Below are 27441 nucleotides of genomic sequence, written 5' to 3'. Positions count from 1 at the left end.
ATCACTCCTTCTAAAGACAGTAACACCTACACCTGTGAAAAGACAGTTGTAGCCCATTTTGCATAATTGAGATATGGAAAGCAAATTGTAATCTAAGGAATCTACAAGAAAAACATTGGAAATAGAATGGTCAGGAGATATAGCAATTTTACCCAATCCTTTGACCAAACCTTGATTTCCATCCCCGAATGTGATAGCTCTTTGGGGATCCTGGTTTTTCTCGTAGGAGGAGAACATCTCCTTCTCCCCTATCATGTGGTTTGTGCACCCGCTATCGATGATCCAACTTGAGCCCTCGGATGCATAAACCTACAAAACAAGTTTAGTTCTTGACTTTAGGTACCCAAATTGTTTTGGGTCCTTTGGCATTAGACACAAGAACTTTGGGTACCCAAACACAAGTCTTTGACCCCTTGTGCTTGCCCCCAATATACTTGGCAACTACCTTGCCGGATTTGTTAGTTAAAACATAAGAAGCATCAAAGGTCTTAAATGAAATGTTAGAATCATTTGATGCCTTAGGAGTTTTCTTCTTAGGCAATTTTGCATGGGTTGACTGCCTAGAACTAGATGTCTCACCCTTATACATAAAAGCATGGTTAGGGCTAGAGTGAGACTTCCTAGAATGAATTCTCCTAATTTTGCTCTCGGGATAACCGGCAGGGTACAAAATGTAACCCTCGTTATCTTGAGGCATGGGAGCCTTGCCCTTAACAAAATTAGATAATCTTTTAGGAGGGGCATTAAGTTTGACATTGTCTTCCCTTTTGAAGCCAATGCCATCCTTGATGCCAGGGCGTCTCCCACTATAGAGCATGCTTCTAGCAAATTTAAATTTTTCATTTTCTAAGTCATGCTCACTAATCTTAGCATTAAGTTGAGCTATGTGATTATTTTGTTTTTTAATTAAAGCTAGGTGATCATGGATAGCATCAACATTAATGTCTCTACATCTAGTACATATGGAAGTGTGCTCAACGGTAGATGTAGAGAGTTTGCAAGATTTTAATTCTACAACCTTAGCATGCAATATATCATTTTTACTTCTAAGGTCGGAAATGGAAGCATTGCAAACATCTAATTCTTTAGCCTTAGCAAGCAATTTTTCATTTTCATTCCTAAGGCTAGCAAGAGAAATGTTCAATTCTTCAATCTTAGCAAGCAAATCAACATTATCATTTCTAGGATTGGGAATTGAAACATCACAAGCATTTGAATCAACCTTAGCAATTAAACTAGCATTCTCATTTCTAAGGTTGTCAATAGTCTCATGGCAAGTGCTTAGCTCACTAGAAAGTTTTTCACATTTTTCTACTTCTAGAGCGTAAGCATTTTTAACCTTAACATGCTTCTTATTTTCTTTAATAAGGAAGTCCTCTTGGGTGTCCAAGAGATCATCCTTCTCATGAATAGCACTAATCAATTCATTTAATTTTTCCTTTTGTTGCATGTTTAGGTTGGCAAAAAGAATGCGTAAGTTATCCTCCTCATTACTAGCATTATCCTCATCGCTAGAGGTTTCATATTTGGTGGAGGATCTTGATTTTACCTTCTTCTTTTTGTCGTCCTTTGCCATGAGGCACTTGTGGCCGACGTTGGGGAAGAGAAGTCCCTTGGTGACGGCGATGTTTGCGGCGTCCTCGTCGGAGGAGGAGTCGGTGGAGCTCTCGTCGGAGTCCCACTCCCGACAAACATGGGCATCGCCGCCCTTCTTCTTGTAGTATCTCTTCTTCTCCTTTCTTCTCCCCTTCTTGTCGTCGCCCCTGTCACTGTCACTAGATAGTGGACATTTTGCAATAAAATGACCGGGCTTACCACATTTGTAGCAAATTTTCTTGGAGCGGGGCTTGTAATCTTTCCCCCTCCTTTGCTTGAGGATTTGGCGGAAGCTCTTGATGACGAGCGCCATTTCCTCGTTGTCGAGCTTGGAGGCGTCGATGGGTGTTCTACTCGATGTAGACTCCTCCTTCTTCTCCTCCGTCGCCTTAAATGCGACCGGTTGTGCTTCGGACGTGGAGGGGCCATCAAGCTCGTTGATCTTCTTTGAGCCTTTGATCATCAATTCAAAGCTCACAAAATTCCCAATTACCTCCTCGGGAGACATTAGTGTATATCTAGGATTTCCTCGAATTAATTGAACTTGCATAGGGTTAAGAAAAACGAGGGATCTTAGAATAACCTTGACCATTTCATGGTCATCCCATTTCTTGCTCCCGAGGTTGCGCACTTGGTTCACCAAGCTTTTGAGCCGGTTGTACATGTCTTGTGGCTCCTCCCCTTGGCGAAGTCGAAAGCGACCGAGCTCCCCCTCGATCGTTTCCCGCTTGGTGATTTTGGTCACCTCGTCTCCTTCGTGCGCGGTCTTTAGCGTGTCCCAAATCTCCTTGGCACCTTTCAACCCTTGCACCTTATTATACTCCTCTCGACCTAGAGAGGCGAGGAGTATCGTTGAGGCATGGGAGTTGAAGTGTTGGATTTGGGCCACTTCGTCCTCATCATAATCTTCATCCCCTACGAATGGTACCTGTACACCAAACTCAACAACATCCCATATACTTTTGTGGAGTGAGGTTAGGTGAAATTGCATCAAATCACTCCACCTAGCATAATCTTCACCATCAAATGTTGGTGGTTTGCCTAATGGGGCGGAAAGTAAAGGTGTATGTCTAGAAATGCGAGGGTAGCGTAGGGGGATCTTACTAAACTTCTTGTGCTCATGGCGCTTAGAAGTTACGGACGACGTATCGGAGCCAGAGGTGGATGGCGATGAGGTGTCGGTCACGTAGTAGACCACTGTTGGGTCTATGCTTCGTCGCCGAAGGTCTTCAAGGGAGAAGCAGTTTTCGACTGAAGTTGTTTGCACGAGATGGCCGAAGGTTCCTTTTCATAAAGCTTCGGCATTGCAAACCGACTTAAAGATAGAATGACCTTTTAGTCCATAAAGGTCTGAGTCAATGTTGTAAGTTTTTATAAGGGGCATACTTGTAATTCCTCACAGGCTGCGTCCTGTGCCTATAAATAGTGAACAGTATTCCGTTACTGTTCACGCATTCTGGTATTTGCAATCGCATCTCTCGGAATACAATCTTTGTCAAGGCATAGGTATCATTGTATTTAATGATTCAATATATTAAGTGAATATAATATGATACATCTGTGATTCATTCATCTATTTTGTACCTTTTATTTTACATTATTTTACAATGTTCATTGAAAATTTATCACGAAGGTTGAACTTTGTAATAATACTTTCATCAACCTTCGTCCAAGACCCATTATCCTCAAAGGAATAATGTTTCACGGACGAAGGATAGTATCATTTAACATTTTATGTTGCCTTGTTCTTAATTCATAGCATTTGAGAGCAAGTCCCCAACAACCACCTTCCTCATCTTCTTCTTATCACCACTCCGACGCGACTTGTGTGAAGGGGATTCATTTTCCTTCCCCTTCCCTTTGTTGTAGGACTCTCCCGATGGAGCCTTCCCGTGGCTTGTAGCGGGCTTCTCGCCGGTCACCATCTCCTTCTTGGTGTGATCTCCCGACATCACTTCGAGCGGTTAAGCTCTAATGAAGCACCGACTTTGATATCATTTAATTTAAAAAGTATTAATGATGATTTAAATGTTAAGCTAGAAGTAGTTAATAAATCTAGTTCTTGTGTAGAGCATGTTGTCATTTGTAATAGGTGTAAGGATTTTGATGTTGATGCATGTGTTGAGCACCTTACTTCTATTACAAAATTAAATGATGAAGTGGCAAGTCTTAATGCCCAACTTAAGACTAGCAAAAATGACTTTGATAAGTTAAAATTTGCTAGGGATGCCTACACCGTTGGTAGACATCCCTCAATTAAGGATGGACTTGGCTTTCGAAAGGAAGTCAAGAACGTAACAAGCCAAAGGGCTCCCATTCCAACAAGGAGAAAGGGAAGTCCCTTATGGATAGTAGTAATCAAAAGAATCATGCTTTCATGTATAATGATAGAAAACTTTCTAGAAGTTCTCATTATAATAAGAGTTATAATGCTTTTAATTCACATGCTATGATTGCTTCAAGTTCCAATTTTAATGGTAGGCCTAGGAGAAATTTTGTGTCTCATGCTCCTAGGAAAATGTGTAATAAACCTACTGAAAGTCGCCTAGAGGGGGGTGAATAGGGCGAATCTGAAATTTACAAACTTAATCACAGCTACAAGCCGGGTTAGCGTTAGAAATATAATCGAGTCCGAGAGAGAGGGCGCAAAACAAATCGCAAGCGAATAAAGAGTATGACACACAGATTTGTTTTACTGAGGTTCGGTTCTCGCAAACCTACTCCCCGTTGAGATGGTCACAAAGACCGGGTCTCTTTCAACCCTTTCCCTCTCTCAAACGGTCCCTCGGGCCGAGTGAGCTTCTTGTTGGGGGCCTTCGGCTTCCGAAGGTCCTCAAAAACATAATTTGACAATGTTTTCCAAGTATGCGAGCAGGTATCTTCGGAATTAGGTTGCGGGTATACAAGAGCATGATCAAGACGAAGCTTGACTGAAATGGAAGACGATCATGACGAAGGATGAAACGATCACGAAGCTATGTGCAGAAAAGCTTCGGCATGACAGCAGAAAAGAGGAACCGACTTAAAGATGAAAAGCCAAATTAGACCTCGAAGAATTACTATAGAGTTATTGATAAAAGCAAAGGACATTAATGTAATTTTACACGGGCTGCGTCCCTTGCCTATAAATAGATGAACAGTACTCCCGTACTGTTCACGCTGACATTGGCATTCGCTTTTTGCATCACGCCTGTACCTTTACTTTCCGTCAAACCGAAGGTACATTTGTAATTTGCTATTGTGAATATGATAATGCAAATAAAAGGGAGTTGATGATAATGTTTATATTATTTTTCCTATCTTGTATATGAATTTTTCCTCATTGTTTATTGTGCTCATGAAAGCTTTTTCTTCACAACCTTCATCCGAAATTCATTATATCCGAAGGGAAATAATGTTCTGAAGGACAAAGGGGTTTGATATTTAACATTTTATGTTGCATTGTTCTTAATTCATAGCATTTGAGAACAAGTCCCCAACATTGGCGCCCACCTCCGGTGAACTCACTTCCATTTCTTGAGCTTTGAACACCTTCGGCAAGCATCACCTTCGTCATGCCGCCGAAAAAAGCTTCAGCGACAGGGGCTGCCACTCTGCAGCCGCTGGACCCCAATCAGGACGTCCTTTCTCTTAGAGAGGCCCGAAGCCAGAAGAGGAAGGCCACCAGTCCAACGCCTCCGGAGGACGACTTGGACCAGGAAATCCAAAACCTGGAGATGCTTCATCAACAGGTGCAACAAAAGAAGGAGAAGATGGCTCGTCTAGCTGACCTTCAGAGGCAAATAGATGAAGCTTCGGAAGAGGTTCGTCATCTTGCTCAAGATGACCAGAACCGAAGGCCTCCGCGCAGAGAGCTTCATCAGGAAGGCTTCTACAATGAGGATGACTGGTATGAAGATTTCCATCATGGAAATTTTGCTTTTGATGATGCTTCTCCTCTATCAACAGAATTGCAGGCTACACCATGGCCCCAGTCTTACAAGCCACCCCAGCTCCCCATGTACGACGGTCATACAGACCCGAAGCAATTCTTGATGAGCTATGAAGCAACCATATCTTCGTATGGTGGCAATACTGCAGTCATGGCAAAGTCTTTTGTCATGGCCGTCAAGAGTGTCGCTCAAACCTGGTACTCCTCTCTTCGGCCAGGGACAATCACCTCATGGCAGAAGCTGAAGGATATGTTGATAACCAGCTTCCAAGGGTTTCAGACGAAGCCAGTTACTGCTCAAGCTTTATTCCAGTGTACCCAGGACCACGAAGAATACCTTCAGGCGTATGTCCGAAGGTTTCTGCGTCTGAGGGCACAGGAGCCAACAGTGCCCAATGAAATTGTCATTGAGGCCATGATTAAGGGACTTCGGCCGGGACCTTCAGCGCAATACTTTGCCAGGAAGCCACCACAAACTTTGGAGAAGCTGCTCCAGAAGATGGACGAGTATATCCGAGCTGACAATGACTTCCGCCAAAGAAGGGAGGAGGCATTCAGGTTCTCTGAAATGACCAGGGGCTTCGGAGGAAGATTTCATCCGAGGCACGTCAGGTCAATTCATAACTCCACTCAAAGTGATGATAGAGGGAGCCAACAGCAAAGGCCACAATACTCTTCGCAAGCTTCGAGGCAACAACAAAGCTCTGTTCGGCCGCTAGCGCCAAGGGGCAGAGGCGCCAGGGGCTTCGGGGGAAGATTTGGGGATCAGCCAAGAAGAATTTACTACCTATTCTGTGGTGAAGACAAGGGCCATACCACCAGGATGTGCCATGTCACCATCTAGAAGCAAAAGGAGATAGCAGAAGCTGCAGCACAACAGAGTCAGCCGAAGCAGGTCATGCACACTGCTTCGTACCATTCGCCTTACATTCCAGAATATGTAGGCAATCACTCTGCAGCTTCTGTTGCTTCGGCAAGTCAACCCCAAGCATCTTGGCAACAGCCTCCACCGCCACCACCAACGCAGCGAGGTCAGCAGCCAGAAGGGAGTCAGCACACTCACCTTCAGAGGGACTTCAGAGAGGAGTCCGAAGCTCGCACAGTCAATAGCACTGTGCCAGAGTCGAAGCACATTTACTAACAGATATCCTACCTCCACAGCAGTTTTTTCGCATTTTCACATTCAATATTACTTTTTTGTTAATAAGGAACAATTATGGGAAGTCTAAGTGTCTTTTATCGTTTTTCAATTTCTTGTAACAGTTTCGCTTTTTGCCATAATGAAAATATATCTTCTCCATAGGCTTGAGTTGCCGAAGCATAAGAATTTATGGTGGCACGAAGGACCTTTGAATTATCAAAAATTTGTTCTAAGAGACACAGTGCAATTTATTCGAAGCAGTAAAAAGTCGTTCCTAAGGGAGCACAGTGTAAGTTTTCTGAGCCTACAGCGAAAAATAAGTGCTGATTCCGCTGAAAGTAAAAGGTGAAGAAGCTCCTAAGGGAGGCTTACAGCGAAAAATAAACGCTGATTCCGCTGAAAGTAAAAGGCGAAGAAGCTCCTAAGGGAGGCTTACAGCGAAAAATAAACGCTGATTCCGCTGAAGTAAAAGGCGAAGAAGCTCCTAAGGGAGGCTTACAACGAAAAGTCAGCGTTGATATAAAAAGATTGTGTGCTCTATTGCAGGGATGTGTGTATCTTCGACACAAATATCATTTTGCATAACATAACATCATCACATCATTTTGCATAACATAAGCATCATACAACATATTGCATGTGGAACAAGAAGGGGATACAATATTGATCTTCGGAGAATGTTTTGAAAAAGAGAAAATCGTGCTAAGGCACAAGATAAATTGAGAAGAAGTGTAGCTTCATTAGAGAGACAACATAAAACTTTTTTATAGCTTCGGAGAATGTTTTCACGAAGCTTGGATATTCTTCATCAGAGAAGTATGGAAATTCTTGTGATATATAAGATTTTCTTCACGAAGCATGAAAAGAAGGGAGGTGTTTTTTCGCCGAAGGCTCAAAAAACGGTATGTATGCAAAATTTCATGCATCGTAAAGAATTGAACCATAAATAGATTATATATTACATTCAAAGTTACAAAGTATTACACATGTTACATTCCAAATATTTTTACAATATCATTTATTCTTCCCTAAGAACTACTTCTGCAGCTTCGTTCAGTAGCTGATCGACAACTTTGTCCATGATGGATTCGGCCATTTTTCTAATTTCGTCGTCCCCTTCGGGTGGGGGCCCAGAGATGCCTCAGAAGGTTCTGAGGGAGGAGAAGATACGGCTATATTACTATTACAAACCGCGAACAAAGTTTGAAATAAAAAATTACAACAGAATAAAAACCATTAGTTAATACCTATTTGCCCTTCGGGCTCTGCGCTTTTCTCAGCAGCCTCTGCTACCTTCCTAGCATCATGGATGCCTTTTTCGCTTTTTTGAATGATTTCTTGAGCCATTTCTCAGCCGCCATTGTCCCAGATGTCGGTGAAAAATTTTCCACCAACCAGGCTTGCTTCGACCGAGGGGTCCTTTATATCTTCAGAAGACAAGGCAGTTTCGGATTGCGCTAAAGATTTCACATGACCACAGCCCTTTCTTTCCAAAACAGTAGCAATCCCCCTGGCGCCTGAAAAAGCACATATGTCTCCGCGGCTATTCAAGATTTCTTCGAAGGCCTCAGCTTCGTGACTAATCCATTCAATCGGGCCTTCTGGATTCCCCCTTGTGAAATTTTCTTCGCTAGAGAATGCGCCAACGCTGGCGAAGCTGGATTTTATCTTCTTAACACACTCTATGGATTTATCATAGCACCTTTTCTTGGAAGCACGAAGCTCTTCAACATTTATTTCCAAATGATTTGCCCATTGATCGCTAAGTTCTCGTTTTGTTTCTTCAAGTATGCGTTCTTCTTTAGCTCTGGCCAGCTGTTTCCGAAGATCCTGAATTTCGCGTTTTTGGGCTTCAGCTTGAGCCTTAGAGGTAGCTTCGTCTTCCTTTATTTTGTCCACCAGTGTAAGCATAATTTTATCTTTTTCCAAACCTTCGTTCCTCAGCTTAATAACTTCTGTTCGTAGGTTGTTGAAAGCAATATTATAGCTCTCGTCTTCGGCATTCTTTTGCGCTCTCAAAGCGTTGCTCAGTATTAAACCCTATATGAAAAAGAATTAGTATAAGAATAAAAGAATGATTCAAAAATTGTAAATTTCCAAATATACAATTCTCATACCTTCAGACTATTATACGCAAGGCTATCCGCAAGATCATCCTTCGTCATAGCGCAGAGCCCAGCTTCAAGCTTCGGGAACCCCATACTTCTAGTCATCTCCCGGCAGACAGATAATTCTTTGTTGTCTGGGAGGCAGTATAAGAAGTCATCTTCATCTGTGTCGTTGAACACTAAGGCCCCCTTCGGATACTTCAGTTCTCGGGCATAGTGATTAGCTTCAAAAAACTCTTCTTCAGATAATCTCTTCCCCGAAGCATGTCGTACAATATAGTCACGTATTTTGGAAGATGCTTCGGGGGCAGCAGTGCTAGTTTCTTCACTCAAAATTTGTTCTGTCATTTCTGTTTTTTCAGCTTCCAAGGATTTCACCTTGGCAGGCTCTGAAGGCCCGGCTTCAGTTTCAGACTGTGGCTTTGAAGCTTCGGCGTCAAAGGTTTCAGTGTGCACTTCGGAAGTTTTAGCAATTTTCTTGGGAGTTGTGCTTGAAGATTTAATTGTCTCTAATACATCTAGCACATTGACCATCCTTTTTCTTTTAGGGGTCACTGCTGGACCCTTATGGCTTTTTGTTGCCTTAGTTTTTGCCGAAGGACTCAAGACTTCTGATGTCTTTTCTTCTTCAGCCCTCGTTTCTTCTATTTTTTCAGTCACTGGCACTTCGGCCAGCACTTCAATATTTGGCAGGGGAGCTATCTCTTTAGCTTCAGTGGCCGAAGGAGTCCCACCGACAAATGCAGGCACTGTGGCCGATTCAATATAACGTGGTCGGTGTGTGAGAACTTTTACCCTTCTCCTCTTCGGCGCCGGCTCGCTAGGAGCGGCTGAAGCAGTCTCCTTCGCAGAAGATGCATTCTTTCTTTTTTCACCCCGTGCTGGATAATGGTAGTCAGGGTAGACAAACCCAATTGCATCAAATACCCAATTGAGTCTTTTCCTTTTTCGGCCTCCGAAGGCCGCCGATAATGCAGTATCTTCGACCTTTGAGTATACACCAAGTAATTCATCACTGATGGCCTCAATACTTTTCAACCAGTCATCATCTGGCTCAACGAATTTATCTCCGTATTTAAATGTGTATTTCAGCCTGACTAGTCCACCTTCGTCAGTTTCTTTAATAGTCTCCTTCGGCATTTTGAAAGGGAATTAGGCTTACACCTATTTCCTAAATGATTTTGGTGGTTGAATTGCCCAACACAAATAATTGGACTAACTAGTTTGCTCTAGTGTACAAGTTATACAGGTGCCAAAGATTCACACTTAGCCAATAAAAAGACCAAGTATAGGGTTCAACAAAGAGAGCAAGGGATAACCGAAGGCACCTCTGGTCTGGCGCACCGGACTGTCCGGTGCACCACCGGAAAGTGTCCGGTGCACCAGAGGACTCCAAGCCAAACTCATCACCTTCGGGAAAATCCAGAGCCGCTCCGCTATAATTCACCTGACTGTCCGATGTACACCGGACAGTGTCCGGTGCCCCAGGGGAAGCGACTCTGGAACTCGCCACCTTCGGGAATTTGCTCCGCTATAATTCACCGGACATGTCTGGTGTACACCGGACTGTCCGGTGAACCAGCAGAGCAACGGCTACTTCGCGCCAACGGTCACCTGCAGGCGCATTTAATGCGCGCCCGAAGCGCGCAGAAGTCAGGCACGCGCGAGACGGTGCACCGGACAATCTACAGTACTTGTCCGGTGTACACCGGACAGCCAGGCGGGCCCAGAAGTCAGAAGCTCCAACGGTCGAATCCCAACGGCCTGGTGACGTGGCTGGCGCACCGGACATGTCCGGTGTGCACCGGACTGTCCGGTGCACCATACGACAGTCAGCCACCACCAAACGACTAGTTTGGTGGTTGGGGCTATAAATACCCCCAACCACCCCACATTCAAGTAATCCAAGTTTTCCCACTTCAACTACTTACAAGAGCTCTAGCATTCAATTCTAGACACACCCAAGTGATCAAATTCTCTCCAAACTCCACACAACACCCTAGTGATTAGAGAGAGAGATTTGCTTGTGTTCTTTCGAGCTCTTGCGCTTGGATTGCTTTCTTCTTTCTTTGATTCTTCATTGCGATCAAACTCACTTGTAATTGAGGCAAGAGACACCAATCTTGTGGTGGTCCTTGTGGGAACTTTGTGTTCCAAGTGATTGAGAAGAAAAGCTCACTCGGTCCGAGGGACCGTTTGAGAGAGGGAAAGGGTTGAAAGAGACCCGGTCTTTGTGACCACCTCAACGGGGAGTAGGTTTGCAAGAACCGAACCTCGGTAAAACAAATCCACGTGCCTCACTCCTTATTCGCTTGCGATTTGTTTTTCACCCTCTCTCGCGGACTCAATTATATTTCTAACGCTAACCCGGCTTGTAGTTGTGATTATTTTTGAGAATTTCAGTTTTGCCCTATTCACCCCCCTCTAGGCGACTTTCACATTTCCCATTTTTCCACAAGTGGCCATACTCTGAAGGCAATATGTTCTTGGACCAAATCCCTTGTCCCAATATAAGAGCAAACAACACCGAAGGCTCTCTGGCATTCTTCGGCTGCTTCATTCATTTCCACCTTCAGCCTCCGCAGGCCGAAGCGTTGCCAGATGGGGCGCATAATGATCCTTTTTATATCTTCCCGTGATTTCAAGTCATTCTTCACGTAAAACCATTTCGTCATCCAGTCGCCAGGCCACCTCTTTTGAAAGGTCGGCACGGGGCAGCTTGACCCAGACCGGGGCCGAAGCTGTAGCAACCAAAATTGTTGTGATACTGTTCCTTACCCCAGGGTTTTGTCTCGTACAATAATTCATGTATGTTGCAGAAACTTTTCGCATTAGGTTCCAAGCCTTGGCTTCTCACGGCCCACACGAAGATATTCATCCTTATGATTGCTTCGGGGGTAAGTTGGTGAAGGTAGATTTCAAATAACTTCAGTACCTCTACAACAAAACTGCTTAAGGGAAATCGTAGTCCAGCTTTCAAGAAGCTTCGGAATACCACGAGTCCACGACTTCATTTTCCTCAGGAGTCGGACAAGTCTTCTCTCCTTCATCAGCCCTCACAACGGACAAGTACCGGAAATATCTGCCCCTCATGTTGACAAGATGATTTTCTTTAATACTTGATTTACCAAAAACCGCATGGCTTGGTCGCCAAGGTCGATCTTCGGAGTCTTCACCACCACTATCCACATCATAATTGTCACTGTCACCAGTATCTTCAGATAAACCCTCCAAAATTTCTTTAGTAATCTTCTCTGTATTAGTCTTCGACATTGATTGAAGAAAGCCCAGATGCATCTCCTCAGAAAGACTTAGCTTCGAGTCACCAACAGCTTTTTTATCTTCAGACATCCTTGCAAACGCTGAGAAAGTGCTCTCGAAACCGAAGCTTAAAAATCCAAAAGGCCAAGCAAGTGTTGTTGCGCGTAGGCTAAAAGTTGGGTGAGTAAAAGCAGTTGGCAAGAGAGCGTGCCAAATAAACCCGTGATGAGCTCTTATTTATACACCTAGTGCGTTGAAAACTGGAGGGTCCCGCTTGTCAAAGACTGTTGCTATTCTAACAAAGAGAAGGTGTTTTTTCGGACCTTCGGCTTAAGGCCTTCGTCCATATCGCAATATGAATTTATCATTACAGCAAATTAATATTGTGAGGGGCTACTGTTGGGGGCCTTCGGCTTCCGAAGGTCCTCAAAAACATAATTTGACAATGTTTTCCAAGTATGCGAGCAGGTATCTTCGGAATCAGGTTGCGGGTATATAAGAGCATGGTCAAGACGAAGCTTGACTGAAATGGAAGACGATCATGACGAAGGATGAAACGATCACGAAGCTATGTGCAGAAAAGCTTCGGCATGACAACAGAAAAGGGGAACTGACTTAAAGATGAAAAGCCAAATTAGACCTCGAAGAATTACTATAGAGTTATTGATAAAAGCAAAGGACATTAATGTAATTTTACATGGGCTGCGTCTCGTGCCTATAAATAGATGAACAGTACTCCCGTACTGTTCACGCTGACATTGGCATTCGCTTTTTGCATCACGCCTGTACCTTTACTTTCCGTCAAATCGAAGGTACATTTGTAATTTGCTATTGTGAATATGATAATGCAAATAAAAGGGAGTTGATGATAATGTTTATATTATTTTTCCTATCTTGTATATGAATTTTTCCTCATTGTTTATTGTGCTCATGAAAGCTTTTTCTTCACAACCTTCGTCCGAAATTCATTATATCCGAAGGGAAATAATGTTCTGAAGGACGAAGGGGTTTGATATTTAACATTTTATGTTGCCTTGTTCTTAATTCATAGCATTTGAGAACAAGTCCCCAACACTTCTCTTCTCAATCAAACGGGAACAAACTTCCCTGCAAGGACCACCACACAATTGGTGTTTCTTGCCTTGGTTACAATTGAGTTGCTCGCAAGAAAGAATGAAAGAAGGAAGCAATCCAAGCGCAAGAGCTCAAAAGAACACAACAAATCTCTCTCACTAATCACTGAAGCCTTGTGTGGAATTGGGAGAGGATTTGATCTATTTGGTGTGTCTAGAATTGAATGCTAGAGCTCTTGTAAGTAGTTGGAAGGTGGAAAACTTGGATGCCTTGAATGTGGGGTGGTTGGGGTATTTATAGCCCCAACCACCAAAATATGGCTGTTGGAAGTGTGCTGTCGCATGGCGCACCGGACAGTCCGGTGCGCCACCGGACACTGTCCGGTGCGCCAGCCACATCAGCAGATCGTTGGGGTTCGACCGTTGGAGCTCTGTCTTGTGGGCCCACCTGGCTGTCCGGTGGCTCACCGGACAAGTCCTGTAGATTGTCCGGTGTGCCACCCGCGCGTGCTCTACTCCTCTGCGCGCGCAGGTGCGCATTTAATGCGTTGCAGTCGACCGTTGCGCGAAGTAGCCGTTGCTCCGCTGTCACACTGGACAGTCCGGTGTGCACCGGACACTGTCCGGTGAATTATAGCGGAGCGGATTCCCGAAGCTGGCGAGTTCAGAGTTGTTCTCCCTTGGGGCACCGGACACTGTCCGGTGGTGCACCGAACAGTCCGGTGAATTATAGTGGAGCCCTCTGAAAATTCCCGAAGGTGAAGAGTTTGGCTTGGAGTCCCCTGGTGCACCGGACACTGTCTGGTGGTGCACCGGACAGTCCGATGCGCCAGACCAGGGTGCCTTCGGTTGTCCCTTGCTCTCTTTGTTTGAACCCTTTTCTTGGTCTTTTTATTGGCTTATTGTGAACCTTTGGCACCTGTAGAACTTATAGACTAGAGCAAACTAGTTAGTCCAATTATTTGTGTTGGGCAATTCAACCACCAAAATCAATTAGGAAATAGGTGTAAGCCTAATTCCCTTTCACCTACCTCTGACTTTCATGCTTGCAACACTACGTATGTACTTTCATGTAAAAATGAAAAAGTGGTTGCTAGAAAGATGGGGTCCAAATGCAAAGGAGACAAGACTTGCATTTGGGTCCCAAAGACTATTGTAACTAACCTTGTAGGACCCAACAAGAGTTGGGTACCTAAAACCCAAGCCTAATTTGCCTTGCAGGTTTATGCATCCGGGGGCTCAAGCTGGATTATCGACAACGGATGCACAAATCATATGACGGGGGAGAAGAAGATGTTCACTTCCTACGTCAAGAACAAAGATTCCCAAGATTCGATCATCTTTGGAGATGGGAATCAAGGCAAGGTTAAAGGACTAGGAAAGATAGCCATTTCATCCGAGCATTCCATATCAAATGTGTTTTTAGTTGAATCGCTCGGGTACAATCTATTATCTGTTAGTCAACTATGTAATATGGGATATAATTGTCTATTTACCAATGTAGATGTGTCTGTCTTTAGAAGGAGTGATGGTTCATTAGCTTTTAAGGGTGTACTAGACGACAAACTCTACTTAGTTGATTTTTCGAAAGAGGAGGCCGATCTAGATGCATGCTTAATTGCTAAGACTAGCATGGGCTGGCTGTGGCATCGCCGTCTAGCACATGTTGGGATGAAGAACCTTCATAAACTTCTAAAGGGAGAACATGTGACCAATGTATGTTTCGAAAAAGATAGACCTTGTGCAGCTTGTCAGGCAGGTAAACAGGTGGGAAGCACTCATCACAACAAGAATGTGATGACCACATCAAGACCTCTGGAGCTACTTCATATGGACCTCTTCGGACCCGTCGCCTACCTCAGCATCGGGGGAAGTAAGTATGGTTTAGTAATTGTTGATGATTTTCCCGCTTCACTTGGGTATTCTTTTTGCAGGATAAAACAGAAACCCAAGGGACTCTTATGCGCTTCCTAAGGCGGGCTCAAAATGAATTTGAGCTCAAGACGAAAAAGATAAGAAGCGACAATGGGTCCGAGTTCAAGAATCTGCAAGTGGAGGAGTACCTTGAGGATGAGGCATCAAGCACGAGTTCTCTGCCCCCTACACACCACAGCAAAATGGTGTGGTAGAGAGGAAGAACAGGACGCTTATTGACATGGCGAGGACAATGCTTGGAGAGTTCAAGACGCCTGAGCGGTTTTGGTCGGAAGCTGTGAACACAGCTTGCCACGCCATAAACCGGCTCTACCTTCATCGCCTCCTCAAGAAGACCTCATATGAACTTCTTACCGGTAACAAACCCAACATATCATACTTTCGTGTATTTGGGAGCAAATGTTACATTCTAGTGAAGAAAGGTAGAAATTCTAAATTTGCTCCCAAAGCTGTAGAAGGGGTTTTACTAGGTTATGACTCAAATAAAAGGCGTATAGAGTCTTCAACAAATCATCAGGTTTGGTTGAAATCTCTAGCGACATTGTATTTGATGAGACTAATGGCTCTCCAAGAGAGCAAGTTGATCCTGATGATATAGATGAAGATGATGTTCCGACGGCCGCAATACGCACCATGGCGATTGGAGATGTGCGACCACAGGAACGACAAGAGCAAGATCAACCTTCTTCCTCAACGATGGTGCACCCCCAACTCAAGATGATGAACAGGTTCATCAAGAAGAGGCGTGTGATCAAGGGGGGCACAAGAAGAACAAGTTATGGAGGAAGAAGCACCACCGGTCCCTCCAACTCAAGTCCGAGCGATGATCCAATGGAATCACCCCGTCGATCAAATTATGGGTGATATAAGCAAGGGAGTAACTACTCGCTCAAGATTAGCTAATTTTTGTGAGCATTACTCGTTTGTCTCTTCTATTGAGCCTTTCAGGGTAGAAGAGGCCTTGCTAGATCCGGACTGGGTGTTGGCCATGCAGGAAGAGCTCAACAACTTCAAGAGGAATGAAGTTTGGAGCCTGGTGCCACGTCCAAAGCAAAATGTTGTGGGAACCAAGTGGGTGTTCCGCAACAAGAAGGACGAGCACGGGGTGGTGACAAGAAACAAAGCTTGACTTGTGGCAAAAGGTTATGCCCAAGTCACATGTTTGGAGTTTGAGGAGACTTTTGCTCCTGTAGCTAGGCTAGAGTCTATTCGCATTTTGTTAGCCTATGCCGCTCACCATTCTTTCAGGTTGTTTCAAATGGACGTAAAGAGCGCTTTCCTCAACGGGCTAATCAAGGAGGTGTACGTGGAACAACCCCCTGGCTTTGAGGATGAACGGTATCCCGACCATGTGTGTAAGCTCTCTAAGGCGCTCTATGGACTTAAGCAAGCCCCAAGAGCATGGTATGAATGCCTTAGAGATTTCCTAATTGCGAATGCTTTCAAGGTTGGGAAAGCCAATCCAACTCTTTTCACTAAGACTTGTGATGCTGACCTATTTGTATGTCAAATTTATGTCGATGACATAATATTCGGTTCTACTAACCAAAAGTCTTGTGAGGAATTTAGCAGGGTGATGACACAGAAATTTGAGATGTCGATGATGGGCGAGTTGAACTACTTCCTTGGGTTCCAAGTGAAGCAACTCAAGGACGACACCTTCATATCCCAAATGAAGTACACGCAAGACTTGCTCAAGCGGTTCGGGATGAAGGACGCCAAGCCCGCGAAAACACCAATGGGCACCGACGGACATGTCGACCTCAACAAAGGAGGCAAGTCTGTTAATCAAAAGGCATACCAGTCTATGATAGGTTCTTTGCTTTATTTATGTGCTAGTAGACCGGATATTGTGCTTAGCGTATGCATGTGTGCTAGATATCAATCCGACCCAAGGGAATGTCACCTTGTGGCCGTTAAGCGAATTCTTAGGTATTTAGTTGCTACGCCTTGCTTCGGGATCTGGTATCCAAAGGGGTCTACCTTTGACTTGATTGGATATTCAGACTCCGATTATGCCGGGTGCAAGGTTGATAGGAAGAGTACATCAGGGACGTGCCCATTCCTAGGAAGGTCCCTGGTGTCTTGGAGTTCTAAGAAACAAACCTCCGTTGCCCTATCCACCGCTGAGGCCGAGTATGTTGCCGCAGGACAGTGTTGCGCGCAACTACTTTGGATGAGGCAAACCCTCCGGGACTTTGGCTACAATATGAGCAAAGTCCCACTCCAATGTGACAATGAGAGTGCAATCCGCATGGCGGATAATCCTGTTGAACACAGCCGCACTAAGCACATAGACATCCGACATCACTTTTTGAGAGACCACCAGCAAAAGGGAGATATCGAAGTGTTCTATATCAGCACCGAGAACTAGCTAGCCGATATCTTCACTAAGCCTTTAGATGAGAAAACCTTTTGCAGGCTGCGTAGTGAGCTAAATGTCTTAGATTCACGTAACTTGGATTGATCTATAGCATACATGTGTTTTATGCCCTTGATCAAGTTACTTTATGCATTTATGAGATTCATTGTTTATTTATGGTGCTCAAGTTGTGCAAGGGATCCCCGGACCTCACAAGTCCATATGTGAATGATGCACATATTTAGGGGGAGAAGTGCTACAACTTGACCCTTTAAGACTAACATGTGTGCTTGAGTTTACTTGATGTAGTCTCAAAGGTGAATTGAAAGGGAAAGGTGAACTTGGACCATGCAAAGACTTCCACTGCACTCCGGTATTAGTGTACTAATCTCTAAGTTCATTCTTAAGCTCCGATTGCCTTTTTGCTCTTAATTGACATTTTTGGTGAGACAATGGGGTTAAAAGGCCAATAATAATCCTGTTTTGGTGCTTAATGCCAAAGGGGGAGAAATTAAGGCCAAAGCAAATGGATCAACTACCACTTGAGAATTTTGAAAATAGTAGAGTTAGAACTTTTGATTTGTCAAAATACTCTAATTGTCAAAATTTGGTCTCTTGCGGGGAGAATTTATGATTATGGGAAAAGGGGGAGTTTTTGGATCTTGATCATTTTCACTCTTGGATTATCTCTCTTAATGCCCAAACAAGTGAGTTTGACTTAGAGATAGGAAAATGAATTTGATTTGCAAAAACAAACCAAGTGGTGGTAAAGAATGATCCAAATATGACAAATTTGAGTCAAAAACAATTTGGTCTTCAATTCGAATCAATGTTGCATGTTTTGCATTTGCCTTTTGATGTGTTGGCATAAATCACCAAAAAGGGGGAGATTGAAAGGGAAATGTGCCCTTGAGCCATTTCTATATTGTTTTGGTGATTAAGTGCGCAACACATGATAAATTGTGCCAAAGTTTGAAGAAGTGCAAATCATGTAACAAGGTATATTTCTAGACTTTAGTACATTTGGTTGAGCACTAATGAAGTTATCTAAGTGCTAGAAACAGGAAAAGAAAAGATTGGAAAAGAGTGCCTGTGTACAGCCAAGATTCAGCTCGGCTTGGCACACCGGACTGTCCGGTGGTGCACCGGACAGTGTCCGGTGTGCCAAGCTAGACTCCGGTGAACAGGCCGCTCTCGGGAATGTTTGGCGGCGTACGACTATAATTCACCGGACTGTCCGGTTGTGCACCGGACTGTCCGATGAGCCAACGGCCGCCGGCGCAACGGTCGGCCGCGCAATCCGCGAGCGACGCGTGGCCCGCGCCAACGGTCGACAGGGGGCATATATAAAAAATAAGTATTTTTCATCGTGATAAAAAGACACTACATACATATAAGCCTGCTAATGGCAAAAAACCCAACCCACATCCAAATCTAGTAACATTTACATCCATCCCACAACCACCTAAAACATAAGAAGGAAATTAAACCCAACTCACACAATAACATTATTCACCCTAAACCAATCCATAACTAGGTGGAAACCCATGAAAAACCCGCGGGTTCAACTTGTTAAGACATCAACATACACAGTGACATTAAAGCTACATGTAAATTTGTCAATGTGTATGTATGATACATACACGGTATGATAATTGCAATTGGGGTTTCTTACCCGTCATATAAAATGTACTTACACAAATTATACGATAGACACGATGAGATTGAACACAATGACTAATTTAGATAAAGCATAAATTATTATAAAAGTTAAAAACATATTTAAATAACTACCTTATTTAAATAAAATATATCTATATGATATATAGAAATAGTAATGCACATGTTAAGCACAAGTTGAAACGATTGTCTCATGGCTGTAAGGATTTTTGTAGCTTACCATTTAACTCGTTTGTATAGTAGTTAGTTTTCGTTGTTAATGTACAACCCTATTTATCTCTCACAAAATTTGGTTCTTATGTCTAAATCGACAGTAAGTTTATAACTCGTTTCTACTCTCCTCTTATCTCTTACATCTTAACATTTAGCTAGCTTATAGCCTCTTTGACAATCTCCAACAATTTATCTATTCTATCTCTTATCTTATATTTCAAATTTTACTCTATAAATAGTACGACCTACAATGTAAAACAATATTTTATATGACTATATGCACGCTGGAGACAGGGACAATCACGAGATTTTAGAGGCCCACGTCAAGGTTTAAAATAGATGCCCTTTAGATATTTTTATGTATAAATGTTACTAATATAAACACTAAAGATACATGTAAAAATATATTTATATTAAACAACGGGTAAATAAAAAGATACATATTTCAACATCACTTTAAAAACTTTTTTTTAGGTTTTAACATGTTTACCTATAACCAGGTTATGGATATGTTGTAGTATTTCGCAGCTAAACTATTGTATCATATATTAAATATGTATTTAAGATGAGGCTCTATAAATTTAGGGTGTATTTGGTTACAATGATAGAACAGGATGAGGTGGAACGATAACTCAAATAATGTTATTTAGTTTAGAGTTAAAAGGATAGAATAGGACTACATTAATTTTATTCATAGTTGTCTCTTAAAAGTGGAGATGAGAGGCCGCTAAGGCCGCAGCTGACCGGAGACAACCTCTTAGACGGTGCAGTAAACAAAAACACAACATCGTGCCGTCGTGCATGAGCAGCACCTCGACGGCACGGGCGCTACCGACACCTGTCCCCGTCGGCCCATCTGTGGCCTAGGCCCACTTCATCAGCGCCACTTGCCATGCCCTCACTCACTCCACCGACTAGCGCCGCCAGCGAGGCAGCGACCGCGATCGCGACCCTTTCCTCCTCCGTCTCTCTCCCGCCGCGCCAGTTCCGGTCCCCGCCCCCCGACGCTTTATCCCCATCCCCCGTCCCCTCGCCTTCCAGAACCTTCCTTTCCCGAAATAGCCAAATCCATACCCTATCCCCCTACCCACCATTCCAGAGCCACTGCATCTAGTAGGCTGCTGAGCTACCCACCCTCCCCGCGCTCGTGACGGCTCACCCACCCCCGCCGTGGTTCCGGGCAACAGGGAAGAAGATCCCGCCCTGGTGCCACCACGAGGTCCCAGAAGCTCCCGCCTTCCCGCTCAAATCTCTCCTATTTCTGGTTCCCGCCGCGGAAGATCAACTTCTTGCTGTGTTCGTCGTTTCAGGCACCCGGCGGCTTTGATTTCCTCTCCGCCCCTGGCGTCTGGCGTGGTGCTCTGGCCCCCAGTTTGTCGGCTGCTTTCTACCTGTACTTGCAGAGCTGTAGGTGGGGGTAAACATGGTGAGGTGGTCTTGCCAGGATGACACCTTATCATGTTCCCTATCCCCGTGCTAGATGCGCGCCGGCCGCCGTGTGTGTGTATGCCTTAACGTCGATGCGTGCCTTGTACTCCTGTGTGGCCGTGTGCTAGGGGCAGCTGCTCGTTGCTGCTCTTTTACAACGGAGTTTTACTGACATTGTCCAACAGACTATTCCATTCCGGTGTCAGAGCAGAGATTTTAGCATCGTTACTCGGATTAGGAGGGTAGGATCCGGCTATGGACTCAACGCTGAACCAGGTGAAGGAGGAGAGCCATGGGGAGGGAGGAGATTTGATGGCAGGCACGGTGGAGGCCGCGGATGGGCCGTCCGCGGCCGTCGCCGCGGCACCAAAGCCGATGGAGGGTCTGCATGACCCTGGGCCGCCGCCGTTCCTCACCAAGACATATGACATGGTCGACGACTCGGACACCGACCTGATTGTGTCTTGGAGCGCCACCAACAACAGCTTCGTGGTGTGGGATCCGCACGCCTTCGCCACGGTGCTGCTGCCCAGGCACTTCAAGCACAACAACTTCTCCAGCTTCGTCCGGCAGCTCAACACCTATGTAAGTGTTTGTTTGCCCATTACAGTTCAGCATGGAATGGTTCATGATGCTGAGGTGTTAACAGGGTTGAATGTTCAGCTCCCAAACACAACACTGTTGACTATTTTGCAAGTAGTTGGTGCAATCCTCGAAATTGCCTTGTTATGTTTTGTGGTCAGCATTGGAACAGCAAAGTGGCACATATAGGCATTGAAGTTTGCTGTGCACTATCTAACTATTCTGATTGGGTTGTGAGAACCTCCTCTCTTGTTTTTGGTGATAAGAACATTTGTAAACATATACGTGCTGTTTGGTTTGGTCCTTTTTGTCCGTTATCGATTCACAGAGTAAATCGATTGTGTTGTTTTGTGTTTGGTTAGAACAGTTTGTGTTGATTCACAGAACTATCAGCGCTATCCATTCCCAGAGCTATAGCAGTGAGTGATCGTGGCGGCATGTGACTCCATCCCCGTTACCGTTCAGGGTGCTGAACCAAACAGCACCATATATAATTAATTAAACAAATAAGTTTAATTGACAGCGTATTCAGGCATGAATGTATAATGGAAGTTAATACTACAGTTGCATATTACATAGTCTTTGTGTACAAGCACATAGAAACCCCAGACAAGTTGATTTTAGTTATCATGAGGAATGTGCTTCGCCACATCTGCTCATGTTGTCCTTAAAGGAAGGAAATGAAGAAGATAACCTTGTTGGCATTTTGGAAAATATTACTGCTGTGTTTTTAGCAAACAACCATCTATAAAGGATAATATATTTTTGAATTGTCATTTTCCTTAAGCTATTCAACAGCAGCATCACCCTTCGTGTGCTGTACTTCTCTGTTTTGATGCCAGGGCTCCTTTTCTTGAATTAATAGCAGCTGGAATACTTCTGAATGCCCACTCTTTGGAGCTATTTATAATGATGTGCATAGTTGAATAGTAACATCTTAGGTCATGTGTCACTGTCAGATGCTAAACTTCATGCTGTTCTTGCACTTTGTGTTGTTCCTCTCATGGATTCTTCTCTCTCAATGAAGTCGATATTTCTGGAGCGAAACAATATTTTTGCAATAATGATCTCTAATTTTTTATCCTTCATTGTTTTCTTATTTTCTTTTGAATGAGGCAGTACATGACAGGTCCTTGAAACAGTAGAAAAGGATGAGTATTGATTTATTAAAGAAGAAAGATAACAAATTGAATGAAGAAGTAACTGAAAACAATGCAAACTGAAACTGTGCAAAAGTTAACTGGAACGTATCCTAAAGAGGTAATGCAGGTCACCTTTTTGTTTGATTTCACTTTAGCTCTTACTGCTGATCTGATGAAAAATTAACCATTTTTTACTGCAATATACCAGTCATATCTTCTTGCCTTGAGGTCTTTTGAAGCTAACCATTGCCTGATGCTGTTTGCTCGTCTATCCAGGGTTTCAGGAAGGTGGATCCTGATCGGTGGGAATTCGCGAATGAGGGCTTTTTACGGGGACAGAGACACCTCCTGAAGAACATCAGGCGTCGAAAACCTCCTGCTCAGAATGCCACAAACCAGCAGTCCATTGGGCCTTACCTTGAGGTGGGACATTTTGGATATGATGCAGAGATTGACATGTTGAAGAGAGACAAGCAGTTACTGATGGCAGAAGTGGTGAAGCTAAGGCAGGAGCAGCAGAACACAAAGGCAAATCTCAAAGCGATGGAGGATAGGCTACAAGGGACTGAACAGAAGCAGCAGCAGATGATGGCGTTCTTGGCACGTGTCATGCGGAATCCTGAATTCTTGAAGCACCTGGTTTCCCAGAATGAGATGAGGAAGGAGCTTCAAGATGCTATTTCAAAGAAAAGAAGACGGCGCATCGACCAAGGGCCTGAAGCTGATGACTTGGGGGCTAGTAGCAGCTTGGAGCAAGGTTCACCGGTCCTGTTTAATGCCCAGGACCCAGTTGAATTCCTTGTCGACGGAATCCCAGCTGACCTCGAGAGCCCAGCTTTCGATGGCCACGGCCTGATTGGGCCACATGATATTGATATTGATATTGATATTGGCAGTACCTCTGAGCAGCAGCAAGACATGCCCCAGGAGGATCTGAATGACAACTTCTGGGAGCAGTTGCTGAACGAAGGACTTGGCGAGGAGAACGATAGCCCTGTAATCGAGGATGATATGAATGTGCTGTCTGAGAAGATGGGTTATCTCAACTCAGATGGCCCAACATCTAGCAATTAGTCTTGGCTTCGTTGCTGTTTTGTTATTTCCATCTTACCAGAACCCGCAGCTCCTGAATTGTGTTCACTGTGTCAGCAAGACTAGGCAATTCTGCTTCCGTTGCTCGGTTTCCATGCCCTTCTGAATTCCTCGCCAATGGTAGGGCTTGCTTCCATGAGAATTGGCTGGCATTCGCCATGGTGTCAAGGGAGAACTGCTAGGTGCATCTGATGTGATCTGACTAGTGATTGCTGCTTGCCACTGGAGTGGCTGTTTTAGGCGACGCCAGCGATCTGTTGGTTGTTTTACGACCCTGCCCGTCAGGAATTCAGTCTGTAGTTATGTACAGTGACAGCGACTCAGCAAGTAGTACTGATGGTTATACATGTTTCTGTCAGTGGTTGTGTGCAAACTGTTTGTCTAATTTCATGCGGTGGAAGCTTTGTAGTGTTGCGGTTCTGAAGTACTACTGGATTTCAGTTCGAATTAAGTACTATACTGGATTTCTGTTCGAAGATCTGGGATTTTTTTATTCACCTCAATAAAGACGACGGAAAATTCAAGAAATGGCTCTCGCATTGCTGCTTTATTTGGTCTGCGAAATTCGGAAGATAAATTCGTGATTATAGAAATGAGATTAAATGGTTTGTTTTGGGAAAAACATTGTTGTAGACACAAACACACAACATACCCGGATTATAATATGTCTATATTGTATAATGTAAGTTATTTAAACTAATATTTAGTTCAAACTAAGTTAAAGGTCATTATAATCTACTTAAATTATATAATCCAACTTATTTTGAACTAGATGGTAGTTTAAAATAAATTAGATTATATCGTAACATGATCTGCTATGCGACAAAGTATGTGAATGACGGGCTCTTCACTTAGTGGTAGGGACAAAACCAAAGTTAACTGCAGTAATTTTGTCGTCCACTTTGCAATACGTCCAATAACATATCGTTGTCGCAACAACACTCTCAATGGAAATGACGTAATCACTAAGATTTAATGTGCCTAAGGCCTTTCGTTCGTATCGGCCGGATTGGTATGTTTCTAACCTCCTTCCAGGTTGTACAAATTGGCCTGGATTGGAATCCGATCTAGTTATTTGTTTTGACCCGGATCGAGAATAAATCCATCTGATTTTGACTTCCCATTCTCACTGCTCTACCTAGAACAAATCCAAGTGTTCTCTCACGTGGATCGATTCCAGGCCAAGAATGATTGTTCCACTCGATCCTAGGCTGACTGGCTTCCTGACCTGGCTTTGATCTAGGTTTGCCGAACGGAAAGAGATATACCAAGCACCGTGCAGAGAGAAAATTCTGGTTCTCTCAATACCTAGTTTTGACATTATAGAAGGCTTCATCACTAACAAAGTAGACTGGTCGCTGGACCTCACGAGTAGTATGGTGAATAGTATGGCGCGAGGAGTCCAACTCAAGGGGTCTAGGTTCAGAGAGATAATAGCCTCCACGGAGGCACCTTTGGGCTCAGATTCCACCCTTATAGGATCACCTGACACATAGAAGTTGCAACATCCACTTGTGGCCATGAGCAATTTAGGGACGCCAGATATTCACAGGGGAGCCCTTCAGTTGCCAGGGGATTCCGATATTCACTCAGAATTGTCCCGAGGGTCTAAGGCCACTGGTGTTCATGGAGCCCTAACTACGCTTAGAACCCTCAAACATTCATGTTAGGATTATCAAAGGGCCTTAAGAGTTCGTGTGAGATCCTAAGGGTGAGACTACCCGTAACAGTTCTCCTAAATTTGTCTCCTATATCCCACTTTTACGTCACGTCATCCAGATTCCATCTCTACTTTTCTCTCTCTCGTAGCAGTTCCACCTAAACTCCCACTACAACCATAAAATATCATTTATCATGCCTATTCAACATCATTTATCTAATTTTCTCCGACTAACAAATACTGGCGTGCACGTAAATCCACAAAGAGGTTGGCTTTTTTGTTTGGTTTGGTAATATTTTATCACTCCACACAAGGTAGTAGTCCAATATTTTTCCACTCCTCATTTTTTGTTTGGTTTATTTGTGTAATAGATTTAGTTGATCCAACACCACTTCATTCTTAATAGTTAATTAGTTAGTATTAAAATGAGGAATTGAACTATCCCACTAAATTTATAAAATAGACTCATGATACACCAGAATGGAGTGATTACTCACACCTAAATAAATCAATCAGTCTAGACGTTGATGAGCTGGGCGCCGGTGAGCAGTGAAGGCGAGCGCGACGAGGCCAAGCATGGCGAAGCGGCCGTTCCAGAGCTCGGCATCGGCGCTCATGACGGCGCCGCTCCTGACCTCGGCGCTGTCGCTGTCCCCATGCATTGAGCAACGACACGAGTGACGCGATGGAGAGCACGACGGTCGTGGCCGCCAACCAGGCTAGTCCGGAGCCGGCGTCGGTCTCGACGGCGAGCGCGGACACGAAGCCCACCATGGCGAGCCGGCCATTAGTGCGCTCGGGAGCCGGGCCGCCGAACGCCAGCGCGTCCCACAGCCTGGGGCCCGCCGCCTTTGCCCTGGCCGTCGGGGCGGCCGCCGCTGCAGGAGTATGTGGCGAGGAGAACGAAGGTGGAGGTGGTGGGCGCGGTCGTCGTCGTCGTCTCTTCCGCTGTTAGATCAACGTACTCGCTCTGGACCCTCGCGATCAAGGCATGCCGGTGGCGCGGCGCGAGCGCACACGACGCCTGGAAGGCACCGGCACGACTTGCACTGGCGGTGGCGATGGAGCTCACGGAGGCCATCACTGGTATAGAGAAACTCTATACAGGTGGTATTAGAATTATTTATACTGACGTTTTTCAGTACCGTTAATGATAGGAGCTAGTAGAAATATATTTCTACTAGTGGTTGATTTAATGTGCATTGTTTGAAAATATATATTTTCAATGACAGTTACTTAAGCCGGCTTCGTATGTTTATTTTCACTGACGCGCGTTAACTAAGAACGTCAGTATAAATTTGTACGTACTACCAACTTAGAGCTGTTTTCAACTCGGACATTACCGTTGCTGTAACGCTGACATGCCACAGTGTGTGGGAGGAACTGTGGAGAACTGGAGATGGAGCCGTTGGCTCGTAGCAGCAGGCAAGACTGCAAGAGAGACTTGCTGTAGCAAGAGCAGCGTCGATGGCTTTTGCTCCTTTGCTTCACCTTTCTCGCTGTCGAGTCGAGTGGTTGCCACACCGCGGGTGGCGGCTTTTTTTATAGAGCTACTACTAGTGGAGGTGCCGCCCGCCCGCCCGCCCGTGACGACGAGGTGGGCGGCCAGCCGGCCACGTCGGCGGGGAGGCTCACGAGTCACGTCGGTAGGCGACAAGTACACTAGGGGCTATCGGGCTAGTCAGCTAGTGTATCCGCACGACGTGGAGTGGCCGAGTGAGCCAGGAAAGGATCACGAGCGAACTGGGTGGATGGCGTCGCCATCGACGTGGACGGCCAGTCCGCCGCGCAGGTTGGCAAGGCCGCAAGGACGAGGTGGCCGGCTCTCGTCGCCTAGAATTGGCGGAAGATTCTACGTGTAGTAGATTACGGGATGCATGCACTTATTATATATTTTAAAACTTCATTCCACAAACATTATCATGTACAGTTTCACACCATCTATTTTACACAATTTACTAAAGACAGTCTAATGAGCAATATATTTTAAACTATAAAATTTAAAGATCATATCAAATTATGATAGGGCACTATTTATATTTATATTTGAATTAAAATTAATTAAAGACTATAATTTATTGCCATCCCTTTGTGCATATGCTTGGCAAGAGTGGGGCAGGATATCGATACTATCCAAACTACTTGCTAGCTAGGGAGGCACTGTTATCCAGTGATATTTTAGCAGAGGTACATCCATTCATCATTCTGGTTTAACGAGCGACTGAACCCGATTAGGA

General features: G+C 44.5%; 1 protein-coding gene and 1 pseudogene across 1 annotated transcript; one reads left to right on the top strand and one right to left on the bottom strand.

Moving 5' to 3' along the window:
- The first annotated feature begins 20398 nt into the window (after nucleotides 1-20398).
- Nucleotides 20399-23966, top strand: LOC100280318 (uncharacterized). Its single transcript, NM_001153244.1, has 3 exons — nucleotides 20399-20519; nucleotides 20611-21313; nucleotides 22729-23966. Exons 2-3 carry the CDS (start codon nucleotides 20984-20986, stop codon nucleotides 23524-23526), a joined length of 1128 nt encoding a protein of 375 aa, NP_001146716.1. The 5' UTR covers nucleotides 20399-20519; nucleotides 20611-20983; the 3' UTR covers nucleotides 23527-23966.
- Nucleotides 25494-26695, bottom strand: LOC103632010 (early light-inducible protein pseudogene; annotated as a pseudogene).

The sequence above is a fragment of the Zea mays genome, chromosome 7 (genome assembly GCF_902167145.1).
Source record: "Zea mays cultivar B73 chromosome 7, Zm-B73-REFERENCE-NAM-5.0, whole genome shotgun sequence".
In the NCBI taxonomy this organism is placed as follows: Eukaryota; Viridiplantae; Streptophyta; class Magnoliopsida; order Poales; family Poaceae; genus Zea; species Zea mays.
This window is presented reverse-complemented; position numbering and strand designations above follow the sequence as displayed.

Coding starts and splice junctions, on each gene's coding strand:
- LOC100280318 (NM_001153244.1), top strand. CDS start 20,984: ATGGACTCAACGCTGAACCAGGTGAAGGAGGAGAGCCATGGGGAGGGA. Junction 21,314..22,728: donor TCCGGCAGCTCAACACCTAT/GTAAGTGTTTGT, acceptor TCGTCTATCCAG/GGTTTCAGGAAGGTGGATCC.